The sequence below is a fragment of the Zootoca vivipara genome, chromosome 2, assembly GCF_963506605.1.
Source record: "Zootoca vivipara chromosome 2, rZooViv1.1, whole genome shotgun sequence".
NCBI lineage: Eukaryota > Metazoa > Chordata > Lepidosauria > Squamata > Lacertidae > Zootoca > Zootoca vivipara.
This window is the reverse complement of record NC_083277.1, coordinates 91468068-91483549: the sequence shown is the minus strand read 5'-3', so window position 1 is coordinate 91483549 and position 15482 is coordinate 91468068. Positions and strand designations below refer to the sequence as shown.

Here is a 15482-nt window from a genome sequence, read left to right as displayed (position 1 = left end):
GAAGCTAACCTGCAGGGCAAAAAGACAATAGAGCAGGCGTGGAGAACACTTGCTCCTCCCAGAAGTTCCTAAACTATAACTCCATGATCCCTACCCATTGGCCATGATTGCTGGTTGCTAGGGCTGGTGGGAGTTATAGTTCAGCAATATCTGGAGGGGCTTTAAGTTTCCCCACCCCTGCAATAGAGTGAACAAATGCTTTATCTTAAATCTAAGTCCTAGAGGGATAGGGGTTTGAGCGCCAAACCAGACATGTCATCTTTGCAAAGGAGATTAACTTGCATGCTGATTGTTATGAAAATAGCAGTCTTGGGAAAGGCTATGAGGATGGAGAGGAGAGGGTTTAAATATTTCTCTCTCTGCCATGATCCTGGCAAAAATAGCCTCTCCAAAGCTGCTATTTTCACTTCAAAGCAAGTTCCCATTGGTCCCACTGAAATGCGCACTGCAGTTTCCAAGAGACGGTTTTGAGGATTGTGGCAAGAACAGAAAGAGTTAAACTTTCCCTTTCTCCCCAGCCATCATAGTCTTGAGACTGCTCAGGCTCCTCCTCAAGCTACTAATTCCATAATAAAAAGCTGATACCGGTACTTTAATTGCATTCATGCAATTAACATCACAGTTAGCTTGGCCCTAAGAATATTTTTTCTCTATCTACTTTCTGAAGTATCTGGCATCTGAAGAAGTGTGCATGCACACGAAAGCTCATACCAAAATAAAAACTTAGTTGGTCTTTAAGGTGCTACTGAAGGAATTTTTTTATTTTACTTTCTCTATGCCATGGATAATTTAAGTATTTTAAAATTAAAGATGCATAGAGAATGAGGGTATTTTAACTCCTTCCTTTCAGGCCATGTTCCCAATCCAAAGCCCCTGCTAAGCTGCTATTTGTTCAATGGGAGGAAATTTCAGGTGTGTGATACAGATTTGTGTTTTCCTCTTGAAAAGCAACTCACAGCTTGAGGGTGTTGGACAGGGGATAGGGTTTAATGTCCCAGCCTCCACACCACTTTCCTAATCAAATTAGCACATGCACACACTGCTGTGTGTCTGTTTAAAAGACCAATGGGAGAGGAGTCCTGGATCCTCATGGCATAATGTCTGCTTTGGCCCTAAGATTCTCAACCTTCATTGGATCTAGCACTGAGTGTTGGCTTGACCTACTGGCATGAGGCTCCCCAGGATAATCGCTAAGATGCTGCAGCTAAAAGGATTCATTGGCCAGTGTTCAGTTGGTGTTATGACAATTGCACTGGCTGCCTACTAGCTTCCATGCTTGCTTCATGGTACTGGTGTTGACTGATAAAGCCTTCCGTGTCCTATCCCAAACAACTAGCCTCTGCCCACAAAGCCCCTTCTCTCCACCTGTTCATTAATATCAGCTAGGGAGGGCGTTAATGGCCTCTTTGAGACGGGTTAGAATGGGGACAGGACAGAATCATCCCTTCACAACAAGAGGTTTTGCTACTGTCTTTGAAATGCACATTCCATTGTAGAGACTCAACCCAGTGAAAATTAACCATAACTGCATCCTGTTGAAATAAATGGGAAAACACCACAGCTAATATTTGCTGTGTTGTTGTGACCTGTGTGTAGTGTTTCTCAGCAGCGAAAATTCAACTACAGTAGTAAGATAAAGGTATATTCTCAGTTACTGTGTATAACAAGGTACTTAACTATGTTGCTTTCTCTGTTGCCTATTTAAGGTTGTAACAGAACTTAAATATTTAACTAATTCACTGCTTTTTCTTTTTTAATAGAAACTGCACACGTATTTCCCAATTTCTGAAATTGGGAGGCTGCAAGAAGATTCCTCTAATATTGTAGACTTGCTTCGTATGGCTTACAGGGTAAGAAGCAACATCAGGAATCTGTCCTATCTAGGAATGGAAAAGAAATTCAATTTTTTGTGCATTTTAATGAGAAGCTGCATAATTTTCACTTCTCAAACCAATATGTGAACCAAAACACAGCTAGCCTTTGACATTTGTACTTTGTACTGAATTTTGCGGTGAAAATACAACTCAAGGAGCAAATTAATAGAGCCATCCTCTGTGGACATGGTTGGATGTTATAACGTGCAAATCCTATTATTATAATCTAGGGGGAACCTCTGAATTTGGTATGTTTCAGTTCTATTCATTTATTCCCTCCCTGCCTTTCCCAGCGTATTAGTTCCAAGATGGACATTCGAGCTTTTGGCACCCCAAAAGCCATGAAAACAGAAATAACATCTGAGAAGTATGAAAAGACAGAGTCTGGCTCATTCAATGTTGTCCGTGGTGAAGTGGTAAGCCCTACTGCCCCTTTGTCTTCCTCATTCACTCACTCTTGACAGGGACAGGGCCGGCCCAGCCATTAGCCTGGTGGTGAAGTGACAACAGCATTGGCACCAATTTTGAGCGTGATCTCCCCCCAAATTGGCAAGAATTCACATGAAAGCCATGCTGATGCCAGCACTGCTTCTCTGCCAGTAGCAGCAGTGGTAGGGTGGGTGGAGCAGGTGTAAGCAGCAGCAAGTATGGCAGTGTTGGTGGCGGCGGCAGCAGAGCACTTCCTGTTTTGCCTCAAGTGGCAAAATGCGATGCACCATCCCTGACCTGGGCATTCAGATGATGCCACTGAGTCCAATTATTTCCAGAAGAAGGGAAGAGTAGAGCAATCTCCATAGATGCAAATGGCTTTAGAGCTACTACAGTGGTGCCTCGCTAGACGAAATTAATTCGTTCCACGGGTCTTTTCTTATAGCGAAAATTTTGTCTAGCGAATCCTATAGGAATGTATTGAATTTTTTTGAATTTTTTTTTGCCCATAGGAACGCATTAATTGAATTTTAATGCATTCCTATGGGAAACCGCGATTTGCTAGACGAATTTTTCGTAAAACGCATTCGTCTAGCGAGGTAACCTCCGCTCGAAAAATCCTTTCGTTAAGCAGAAATTTCGTTAAGCAGAGCATTTGCTAAGCGAGGCACCACTGTAATTGTTTGTAAATGGTGGAGTTTTGACATGGACGGAACACATATTCAACACATATTCATCATAAGTGGTTGCCGCCATTTTATGACCCTATTTATGTGTGTTTTATTAAATCAAACTTTTAATTAGCACTAAAATACTTTCCTTTTTTAAAATGGAGAAGTATAGCTGTACAATATTATAATGTCATGATGGTATCTATCCATCCCTTTCTGGTAACCATCATTAACCAGGTTGCTAAAAATCTGCTGCTGCTGCTTTGACAATCACTCATAGCTGAGTAAGATGGTTTTCAATGAACATGGTCTTCACAGTGAGTCCGTATGTGACTGTGGAGGCCAATTCTGGATCCACACGTCCTTCCACAGTGGGGACATAGGTTTTCGGGTGTGAGTTGATCATGGTGAGGGTTTGCCAAATGTGCCTTCCTCTTAGCAGGTTTCTCTCTCTTTCGTCGTGAGTTTGAGCGTCTTCAAAGTCCACAACACCTTTGGTAAAGGCTGTTCTCCAGTTGGAGCGCTCACAGGGCAGTGTTTCCCAGTAGTCAGTGTTTATACTACATTTTTTAAGATTTGCCTTGAGAGTCTTTAAACCTCTTTTGTTGACCACCAGCATTACGCTTTTCATTTTAAAGTTCGGAATAGAAATTGCATAATTGCATTGTACTGTTATAGCACTGTAAGACAAGCAGCAACAGCAGCAACATAGCACGGCTGTGTTAAGAGTTGTTCCTCCATTTCAGAAAGTGTTTTACTGCTAATAAAAAGACTGATTTTAAAAACAGGGTTGAAGAAAAAGGCACTCACCACAAGCTGCCCTGGTTTCCCTCAGGAGGAAGGGCAGGATATAAACTGAATGAATGAATAAATAGCGAATGTGTGTTGCTGACCTTCAAATGGGCCACGTCACACCTGATAGGATGGGCAGGACAAAGTAGGACTCACACAGAAGCACAATACTCCTACTAGTGTGGAAAATCAATTGCAATTCACTTTTAGTTCAGAACTTGAGAGCAATGATTAGGTAGCACCACCTGGAAGCAGCCATTAACAATAACTGTTCAGGACAGGAAAAGCAGGGCTCCATATCCCAGACTACATTGTGTAGGTTTTCGGGTTGTATCTCCATTCCACAGCTACTTATACATGGGAGGGGGGGCATGCTGCCAGCCAGTGTGGTGCAGCACCAGGAACATACGCTTCATATCCACCTCGGAAGCAAGTTAGCAATATCCGTTTCCTTGTTTCTACGTGTTCAGCTTTGTACCTAGCCGTTCACCTTCCAGATTGCTGTTTAAAGTGGCATATCTCTCTTGTCTTTCTCTCTTTGGATCAATGCAGCAAATGAACAGGACTTCTCTCTTCCATCTAGGGCAGGTTCAAAGTCCGTGTGAAAGCTCATGAGCAAGTGGGTGACAAGCATGTCTGCAGTCTCCCGGAGAAAGATCGGGATGGCATTTTCCACATTAAGCCCTCCTCTTTCGGTAACAACGTGGAGATAGCCGCCTCAGTCATTTGCGACGCCTGCCCCTGTGAAATGGTACTTCTTTGTTCTCCCCTTTGGTTGTCCTGCCCCAAGAATGGCTCCAGATATTAATGTTATAGGAAGCCTGAGTTTTCATACGCCCATGTTCAGCCCGCGTCTTCAGCTGCGCCTGCATGGGCTGGGTGATGGGAGCACTTTCTCCAACCTTCTGATCACAGGAATGCAGGAACAGCAACATAGCATTCCCAAGGAATAGGTCCTGGTGCTGTGGACTCACAATTGCTCATGTGAGCACCTCAAATGCAGCAGAGTAACGGAAACAAAGCTGTGGAAGTTTGTAGCATACCTGAAGGGTATTTCTACTGATTAAACAAATAAAAGAACATAACAAACATGTACGAGAGAAACAGCTCTCATACTGCCATCCTGGCTCTAGACCGATCAAAGAGAAAGGTCCTCAGTACTGGAGGCGGAAGTCTGGAATAATAGCTTCTGCCCCCTCCTTTCTCACAGGCAGAAAGTAAAACAAACATGATCTGGTGGTCCTTGCAATGGGAGGGATGAAAATACTGACAATGAGCTCTTTAGGTTTGCATATCCTGTAGAAGCAAAACTAGAGGCTACCATTATTTATTCTCTAAAGGACATGTGATTAAATCTGATCCCCTAGAATAAAGTTCAGTAACATCTCTTCTCTTGTACTTTGCAGCAACAGGAAGTCCTATCACCTAGGTGCAATTTCAGGGGGAACTTCGCCTGTGGAGAATGTGTTTGCAATGCAGGCTGGTAAATACCTCATCCTTATTTTTTATTAAGTGGGGTGCGTATTTTCTATTTCCTTCAGCAGAAAATATCAGTTGATTGATTGATTTGCGCCCTGCCCTTCCTCCAATCTGGAACAGAGTGCAGCTTCGAATAGTAAGCATACGGACAACTGTATAAAATAAAACACAAAAACATCAGATATCAATAAAATGCAGCAGTGCAGCAGCAGCAAAAAAATAATATCCGTGGGACCAGCAACTTAACCCAAACAATTCATCCTCCAAACTACCGTTAATCCTCTTGGTTAACGGTAACCATGGTTCAACGTTACGTGTAAACCTACCCAGTATGTTCACTGCTTATTGCATACAGAGACAGACCTGATTGACTGATTATGTGGTAACTGGTGCCTTAGGATTATCCTGTTCAGGAAACCACTTCAAAATATTTTGGTTATTGAAAATGTTCACATTTTTCTACTTATTATACTATATTTCTGGACAATACTCCCACTTTTAGTATTAATCTTTATTAGAGTGGCTCCTTTCCCCCCTGCCCCATGGATGCCCTGGGAGTCCACAAAGGGAGCAGTATAGGGCAGGAGAGGTTCCCTACTGATGTTAGACACCCACACCCCACTTAGTTGTAAAATGTGGGGTTGCTGAATAACCTACCACCCTCAAACTCCAGCAATCTAGCAAGGGACGTGGTTATCACGTGCAACCTTGCTTCTGCTGCTGGGAGTATCCCTGGGAGCAGAGGGCAACACAAGGAGCCCTCCCTTTCCCTCCCCTGTGAAGTAGGCAAAAACTGTGTGCCCAAATCCCACCTCTCGGGTGTCACTTTCCTGGCCCCTCTCTTCATCTTCCAAATCCACTATGAATAAGGGGCAGGAAATTTTTAGACTCAAATATATGTTGGACTCATGCTGTCTACTTTTCTGTGAGCCAAAATATCGCCTTTCAATAGTCACCCCATGGGCAAAGAAAGGTTGAGCTGTGGGCCACGTATTGTCATTTCTTTGCACCATGCCTTCTAAGCACAGTGTACCAAAGAAACACAAAGACAGGACCCTGTCCCCCTTGCAGTCACACAGTCTCTACATTTTGTCCATTGGGGTCCTTTCAGCTCTCCAAGATGTCAGACCTCCGAGGCCTTTCTCAGTCTTTGTCTTGACTTCCTTTCTCCATGACAGGCGGGGAGCTACCTGTAACTGCTCTACCACCTCCTCTACTGATGATGCGGCCTGCATACGGCCAGGGGATACAGAGCCCTGCTCAGGGCAAGGTGAATGCCTCTGTGGGCTATGCGAGTGCTATTCTGACGGTCGGACCCAGCGTTTTGAGGGCCGCTTTTGTGAATTTGACAATTTGCAGTGTCCCCGCAGTTCCGGATTCCTCTGCAACGGTGAGTGAGGCCTTCTGGAGCCAGTGGCCAGGCTTCAGGTCTGCCCTCAGGTGGTTACAACTTTCTGCTGCAGGCTAAGGCTACACACCTGGATCCATTTACCTCAGCCTCCTTGAATCTAATAGGCCTTAGTAGGCACAGTTAGCATTGCACCGGTAAACTCTCGTTCTCAGATGCTTTTGAAGTCACACCACAAATTAGATAATAGATTATAGAGGATTCACTATTGTGTTAATGACTGAATGGAAGAGCCTCCCCAAACCTATTGCCCCAGTTATAAAGCTTATGGTGTTTTGAGTTTTTCTGCAGGCTTCCTCATATTCTTTGCCTTTGAATCCCCCTAGGCCTGTACAGCTGATGCCGATAAAAACCCTTTAATGGTTGATCATAGATCTGTCATCTTCTCTTTGAAAGCCTCTAGAGCAGTGTTTCTCAACCAGTGTGCCTCCAGATGTTTTGGGACTACAACTCCCATCATCCCTAGCTAGCAAGACCAGTGGTCAGGAATGATGGGAGTTGTAGTCCCAAAACATCTGGAGGCACACTGGTTGAGAAACACTGCTCTAGAGGGCATCAGTTACACTCTCAAGTGAAGGGAAAACAAAAGGTGTTTTCGTGATCCATTTCTGTAGAGATTAGCCCAGTGACGCAGTGGGCAAAATACTGTGTTTTAAACAGATTCCCTGCATTCACTGTGTCTGGCTGCAGCCAAGGTCAGATTGATGTTGACCTGGGCATTAGTGGTTTCCTAAAACTATGTCTGAATGCCAAGTACTCTGAAGTTAAGTCCCCAGTATGTGTGGTTAGGACTGCAGTGTAAATAGAAACATACAGTGGTACCTCTACTTACGAATGTTTCTACTTACAAATGGAGCTCCGTCCGCCATCTTGGATGTGGTTTAGATAGGATTTTTTCTACTTACAAATTTTTAGATAGGGTTGCTTCGACTTACGAATTTTTTCTCCCAATGCATTCCTGTGGGATTCGACTTACAAATTTTTCCAACTTACAAATGTGCATTCGGAACGCATTAAATTCGTTAAGTAGAGGTACCACTGTACTATGGATTCTCTATGGATTCTCTGGTTCACCTTTCCCTTTCCAGTACTTGGCCTTTCTTATTGCAGCAAACAAGACCATGTTGTTGTCTTTGTACATCAACCTTTATAAAATGCAGGAGGCATACTCGATGAATCCATCAAGTAGAAAACACAGTAGCTTAACATTCCCTACTTCTTCATCTTGATTACAGTCATTGAAAGCTTCTGAATGGTTTGCGCTTCTACCACATTTGGATAACGACACCCTTAAATGCTTCACGACACAGATTTTCTCTACCCCTGTTGTATATACATCTTTCATGGCCTTGTTGTATAGCTGTTTTTCAACAGTACTCACTTAATGACTGGCCCAAAATTGTGATCCTTTGATAGATAAAAATGTTAGGACTTCCTCCATAATTTCACATTACAGTACAGTACATACCTTTATCTGACATCAACTTTTGTTTCCCCCTTATAATGCTCCTGCAGCCACAGCGTGAGATGGTCTTATATTTATTGCAATACATTTTATTGTTTTAATCTTATTCATAATTTTTAAAATTGAGATTGAATCCTGACAAGACAGAAGTACTGTTTTGGGGGACAGGAGGCGGGCAGGTGTGGAGGACTCCCTGGTCCTAAATGGGGTAACTGTGCCCCTGAAAGACTAGGTGCGCAGCCTGGGAGTCATTTTGGACTCACAGCTGTCCATGGAGGCGCAGGTCAATTCTGTGTCCAGGGCAGCTGTCTATCAGCTCCATCTGGTACGCAGGCTGAGACCCTACCTGCCTGCAGACTGCCTCGCTAAAGTGGTGCATGCTCTGGTTATGTCTCGCTTGGATTACTGCAATGCCCTCTATGTGGGGCTACCTTTGAAGGTGACCTGGAATCTACAACTAATCCAGAATGCGGCAGCTAGACTGGTGACTGGGAGCGGCCGCCGAGACCACATTGAAAGACCTACATTGGCTCCCAGTACGTTTCTGAGCACAATTCAAAGTGTTGGTGCTGACCTTTAAAGCCCTAAACGGCCTCGGTCCAGTATATCTGAAGGAGCGTCTCCACCCCCATCGTTCTGCCCGGACACTGAGGTCCAGCACCGAGTTCCCTCACTCCGAGAAGCAAAGCTAGGCAGAGGGCCTTCTCTGGAACTAGGCAGAGGGCCTTCTCGGTAGTGGCACCCGACCTGTGGAACACCCTCCCATCAGAGGTCAGAGAGATAAACAACTACCTGACATTTAGAAAATACCAAAAGGCAGCCCTGTTTAGGGAAGTTTTTAATCTGTGATATTTGATGTATTTTAATGTTTGTTGGAAGCCGCCCAGAGTGGCAGGGGAAGCCCAGCCAGATGGGCGGGGTATAAATAAATTATTATTATTATTATTATTATTATTATTATTATTATTATTATAGCACAAAATATCTAAGATACAAAACAACAACAACACAACGACAAACCCCCAAAAGCTCCTGACATAACTGGGCATTGTGGCACTTTGCCAAAGATGTGATTCGTGAGCTATATCAGCCATGTAAGTGAAGGCTGCATTCTGTGAAACCGTGCCCTTGTTTCCTTCCTCTATGTAGATCGGGGGCGCTGCTACATGGGTGAGTGTGCATGTGAAAGTGGTTGGGAAGGCCCTGGCTGTGAGTGTCCCACAAGCAACGAAACCTGTATCTCCAGCAGTGGGGTAAGTTATTCCCCCCTGCCCTTCTTAGAAAGATAAACAAGTGGGACATGAAGCTGTATTCTTTCATGCACAACAGCCTGAAGATCAGAGAGAGTTCTGCTTAAAGAGACAGCTGGGTGACTTCAAAGTTGATGTAGTAGGGCTCATGCATTGCATTTGGATGTTTCCAAATTCAAGTCCTCCGGGCTCTCGGGAAAGTTCTTTCCGAGACCCTGGGCAAGGTGTTGCCAGAGTAGACAATAATGGACTTGAGCTGGTAGACTGATTAATGGATTTAAAGCATCTTCAGAGAGGGGGGGGGGGAGACACACAGAAAACTCCTTTATGCTGAGTCAGACCTATGACTTTCTACATGCAAATGCTCTACCACTGAGCTACGACCCTTCCAGGGTTTTGTTTTTTGCTCAGCATTATGCTGTATAGAAGAGGCAGCGGAAAAGTTTAGCCACAAATGTCCAGACACGGGTGGGAGGTGAGCATGCCTCACTCCCTCACTTTTGATAACCCAGTTTACTCACAGAACAGCCATCTTCTGTGGCTTGGCTTGTTCACCAAACTCCCAGGGAATTGTATCTACCCTGCAAAACTGCATGAAATTGCACCATTCAGTTGCCTCTTTACATCCACCCTCCATCTGCTGATTTGCCCACTAAGGGCATTTCCTACTCTACTTTTGTGCTCTGAGAACTATGAGAACTCAACTAATAAGGGAGATGTAAGGCATGGGTATGAAGCCTGTTTTTAGCTTATTTTGTCAGTATTTGCAGCAGTTGTTAAGCCAGAGATAGTGTTCAGAATATGCAACCTGCTTGTTTTACACACATGAGGAATACGAAGACATTTTAGTTCAAACTCTGATCTGCCATTTTGAGTAATCTAGGCCACCATGTAGATATTATGAATTGTTTGCTTGAGTCCACCTTCTTCCCAAGATACTGACAACTACGTACAGTATTACCATTTGCCCGCTTTCGAAAATCCTTATCAACTCTTAAGAGATGTAAGGAAAGAGCCCCTTGATTATCCAAAGGGTTCTTTCCCCCATGTTTAACTTTCCTCTTGGCTGTGGGGGGAGGGAAATATCCTCAACTGAATTTGGGTAAGGTTTTGCCATTTCAGAATAGAAGATGATGTATCACCTGAAAATGGACTTTCAGTACTTGCCCTTGTCCCTTGCAGATTCTTTGTAATGGGCGCGGGAGATGTGAATGCGGCAGATGCATCTGTAGTAACCCCAAGCTCTACATTGAACCCACCTGCGAAACCAGTTATGTCCTGGTAAGCTCTTAGATGAAGCCAGTGACTTTAGGGGGTCAGCATGCTTAGAGTGTTGTGTATCCGATGACCAAGACTTTGGGTCAATTCTTATGCTATATTTGAAAGATTATTATTTGTGCGTTTAAAACTCTTTAAAACCACATTTACTCTTCCTTATGCCTCTCATGCATATTTGACAAATAGAGATCACTGCAAATGTAGCCACATATGGACCATAGATGTCAAGTTCTCCCTTTTTTAAAGGGAAATTCCCTTATGCTGAATAGGCTTCCTCGCAAGAAAAGGGAAAACTTGACAGCTATGATATGGACACTCCCTTGCTCCTGCTTTCCCCTGTTAATATGAACTTCCCTGGCAGCCATTACTTTGTTGTTGTTTAGTCGTTTAGTCGTGTCCGACTCTTCGTGACCCTTAGGATGTCTCAATTACAAGCCAGACCAAGCAAAAGATGGGCACACTCTATCTACAACAGCAAATTTCTCTCTTTTTTCTACTTTTTATTTATGATTTTCAATTTTATACATTTCAATAATATAACAATCATTTTAACATTTTGAAACTCGACTTCCTTCCCCCTCTTTCTGCGGTTGAAAAAAAATATTTTCCTCATATTCCAAATTAACTGAACTTGAATCACTTACTCATCTACTTTAAATGTATATAGTCATACCTTGGTTGACAACCGCCTTAGCAGTTGAACGTTTTGGCTCCCGAACGCCGCAAACGCAGAAGTGAGTGTTGCGTTTTGCGAACGTTCTTTTGGAAACCGAACATCCAGTGGGGCTTCCATGGCTTCCGATTGGCTGAAGGAAGCTCCTGCAGCCAATCAGAAGCCGCACTTTGGAAGTCGAACAGACTTCCGGAACGGCTTCCGTTTGGCTTCCAAGGTACGACTGTACTCTCATAAAACTGCAGGTTATTACAACAATCCTGCCAATGTTCTTTATCTGTTTACAGTTTATTTGTAAATTTTCAATAAACCATTTCCATTCTTTTATAAAAAAAAAGTTTGTTATCTTGATTTCTTATTTTTCTGGCAAGTTTTGCCATTTCTGCGTATTCCATTATTTTTTGCATCCATTCTTCGTTCGTCGGGACTGCAACAGGGAATTTCTCGATTATTTATTTGCCACAGTAACGGCTCCTTTCACAAGAGAGTTCTCTGCAACTCACAGCACAGTATTAATCTAGCCCTGTGTGTCTTACGTATTCCACGCAACAACTTGTTCCTTCTCTCCTTCCTGTTCTCTGATGAGATAAATATATGTATTGCTTTCAAATGCTCTTCCAAAAGTGAAATGTTCCACCTCTGCTGGTCTTTCACTCTGTCTCTGCAATACTTCTATAGACTGATGTCCTCTCTCTGGTGAATAGGGCTACCGGCATGTGTGTGGAGAAGATGTCCGAACCTGTGTTCAGTGCCAGGCTTGGGGGACTGGAGAGAAGAAGGGAAAGAAATGTGACAAATGCCCTTACAAGATCCGAGTAGTGGATGAACTGGAGCAAGGTACCATGATTTCCTTGATGTTCAGCTATAGGCCAAAGAGCATGAGTGGTCAACTTGTGGCTATCCATATGTTCCTGGACTACAACTCCCATCCTCCCTAGCCATAAGGTTTGCTGGCTGGGGTTGATGGGAGCTGGAGTCCAGCAACAACTGGAGGGCCGCAGGTTCAATATCACTGCCATGGATAGCAATCCTCCTGTTACAGTGTGCTGGTGGAAACAAAATTGTGTTCAGTGTAAGAGATAGCAAACATTAGAGGCATATGCTCCAACAGTCCCAAAGACTTTCACTGTTTTTTGTTACCTTCTCGGGCAAAACCACTCTCCCTATTTTGGTCTTTGGGGGATTTTTTAAAAAAAGTTGTTAGTGTAAATGGCTAGAGTTGACATACTTCAGGGGTTCAGCTCCCCTGCACCAGAATCTTTGGAAGTAAAATTTCCTCTGTGTGTATGTGCATCTCAAGTGCATGTACATTTAGATGCTTGGGCACGAACACTGAAACACCAGGCAATGGACAGTCTGCTACTTCACACACTGCAAGTATGTTTTGAATCATTAAAATCATGCAATTATATTTTTTGAATATATCATTTTCTTAACCAAAAAGCAGGTGCCATTCTGTCTTTTAAAGCAGTAGAAGGCAGACTATTGCAGAGCAAATTAATACAGTGCAAAATAGACAGACTAAAGCATTACAGCTGAAGCTGAGAGATTGGGAAGTGGTCTTTGGTATGAGACAAATGGGGCATTTCCCCATATTACCATCCATGAAATTTCTACAGAGTATGAAACTGTAGCCTTAGAGCGGTGTTGTGTTCATCACAGGGGAACTGTGTGATGGCTTAATGTAATGACTCACACATCAGCTGTCCTGAACAGAGCTTCCTTATCAACTGAACCCGCTACTTATTTCAGGAGACATATTGATCAGTGTTCACCAGCTTGTGTATTGCTGAGTCTTACAGAAGCAACTGTAGGCCATTTCATCGCAAAGTGTAGTAGAGTATCCATGGAATGAGCACAGGGCCATGCAACAACACCACACACTAGTTGGCCTCCTCCTGCCCCATCTTGCACTCACGTCTAAACATGGTGAACACGCTTGCATCACTACCTATGTATGAATAATACACATTATGCTTCCTCCACCTGTTTTCAAAGGATAAATGCGTACACAGTTGCACATTGGGGTGTACACACGTTTCACCATATTAATATGGTACATCAAACCAAGTGTGTGTCTTGGTTCCAAGGAATAGCCTTCAGTTCATACGGTTCACCGATAGCGTGAACAGGCAAACCTTAACCATAGAGAACAGTTGCCTTGTTAAAGGCAGTGCACTGTATCACATCTCTAACTAAGCTACTGCCTTCTGGACAGTGGAACCTCAGGCTGCTGTTTCTCACTGCGCCAAAGACTGGTGTAAGAGTTCAATGAAGCCCTGCCTGACGTGGCTCCCAAAGTCTTCAGAAGAATGTTTTTTCTTTGCTCCTGCGTTGGTGGCAATAAAGACGATCTCAGGAATGTTGAAGATGTTTCGGTAGCATTTTATAATTTTTCTTTGTCTCTGCAGGGGAAGATCTAAATACAATTTGTTCGTACCAAGATGAAGAGGATGACTGCAGGTACCACTACCGCATGGAAGAGGATTCCAACCCAGAGTTTAATGGCACCATTATTGTGCAAAGGAAGAAAGGTAAGTAATGATATTCTAGGGAGAGATGCAAGAGTGAGGCAGCGCTTTTCTCTCTTTCCGGAATCGTTTTCAGAGTTGCACACTTGCATAGTCTGAGATCTTCTGAGGCATGTTTTAATAATGAAGGCTTAACTAACTCCATTATGCAGATTTCTAGACAAAGGCAAATCTGTGAACCTGATTTCTGATCATAACAGGATCTTCTGCCCCTTAGAAAGCTATCTTAGGCATTTGGTCCATCTAACTTGACTGGCAGTGGGTCTCTGGGGTGTCAGACAGAAGTCTTTCCTAGCTCTTCCTGAAGATCCCAGATCTTGTGAACCTCTGCATGGGAAGTAGGAGCTCAGTCTCAGAGCTTATCTTCCCATCATCTTCCCCCCTCACCTGCAGAGACAGCCCTATACTTAGGTAAAACTAGGCAGCAGATACTGGAGAGAGGCACTGAGATTCTGGAGGACACAGCTTTCTGCCTTCAAGCACGATGGAGGATGTTCTCTCTTCTTTGTTGTTGAAGTAAGATTCATGCGCCAGTCTAATTGGATTCTGTAAGTGGAATCAAGAGTGGCTGGGGGACAATCTTACCCTTTGCCTCAGGCAGAAAATTTCTTAGGCCACCCCTGCCATAAGGAAGGGCCGTAATTGAGTGGTAGAGTATCTGCTTTGCATGCAGAAGGTCCAAAGGTATATCCCTGGCACCACCAGGTAGGGTTGGGAGAGAGCCTCTGGGTAGGCAGTACTGAGCTAGATTGGCCAGTGGTCTCACTCGGTATAAGGCAGCTTCCTCTGTTCTTCATCTGTTTCCCCTGCTGTGCCCAAATTCTGTTAGTTTCCCAGCTACCCCTGCCTAACCATGAAGGTTTTCCTGTTGTTACAGAGTGCCCATCAGGAAGCTTCCTTTGGCTTATCCCATTAGTCATTTTACTGATGCTCCTCCTGGGGCTGCTTCTTCTGCTGTGCTGGAAGTTCTGTGCTTGTTGCAAGGTAAGACCCAAGACTTCCACCCTGCAATGAGAAAGGGGAACTTCAGGTGGAGTAATTGGTGGCATGGGTGTGATCTATCTAGCCAAGGGTGGCGAATGAGAGAGAACTTGCCTAATGTAGAGTTCTGGGGAAGTGAAAGCATGTGCTAGGCAAGAGTCTAGAGACGCCGGTGCAGATACAGCTCAGGACGCAGGAAGCAAAGGCAGGTCAAGCAACAGTCAGGTTCCAGCAAGGCAGTGTCAGAACATAGGGGAAGTTCAGGTAGAACAAGAAAAGCTGAGGGCCAAAGGACAAGTACCGTAGGTAGGGAGCACCCTGGATAGTTCTAAGTGGAACCTAGGCTCAAAATCAGACCAGGCAGGCTTGAATGTTGCTGTGTAGTTTCCTCTGAGTTGCAAGCCCCATCCCTGATCCTCTGGTCTCAACTACCCCAGGGGAAGATGTTTGTCCTCCTACCCATAGTTTTGTTTTTCATCGTCACGTTAAAGAGAACCCCCTCTCTAACTATTGCTGGTTTTCTTTTCACCACTTAGGGTTGCCTGGCTCTGCTGCCCTGTTGTGCACGAGGTACCTTCTTTTGAACTTATATGTGGTCTTTGGGGTGGGTGAAGCATTGCATGGGGACTGGGAGAGAAAGGCCTAGATACT

At 44.1% G+C, this 15482-nt stretch overlaps 1 protein-coding gene across 8 annotated transcripts in view; it reads left to right on the top strand.

The window, feature by feature from the left end:
• The window catches only part of ITGB4 (integrin subunit beta 4), a 73483-nt gene that overhangs the window by 29429 nt on the left and 28572 nt on the right, over positions 1-15482 (top strand). For all 8 annotated transcript variants that reach the window (XM_035104485.2, XM_035104489.2, XM_035104488.2 and 5 more), the window contains exons 9-19: positions 1761-1850; positions 2168-2290; positions 4350-4517; positions 5173-5249; positions 6424-6635; positions 9268-9371; positions 10551-10649; positions 12024-12156; positions 13731-13853; positions 14728-14834; positions 15368-15401. In XM_035104485.2, the coding sequence (XP_034960376.1) occupies positions 1761-1850; positions 2168-2290; positions 4350-4517; positions 5173-5249; positions 6424-6635; positions 9268-9371; positions 10551-10649; positions 12024-12156; positions 13731-13853; positions 14728-14834; positions 15368-15401 (1270 nt within the window). The remainder of the gene's footprint in view (positions 1-1760; positions 1851-2167; positions 2291-4349; positions 4518-5172; positions 5250-6423; positions 6636-9267; positions 9372-10550; positions 10650-12023; positions 12157-13730; positions 13854-14727; positions 14835-15367; positions 15402-15482) is intronic.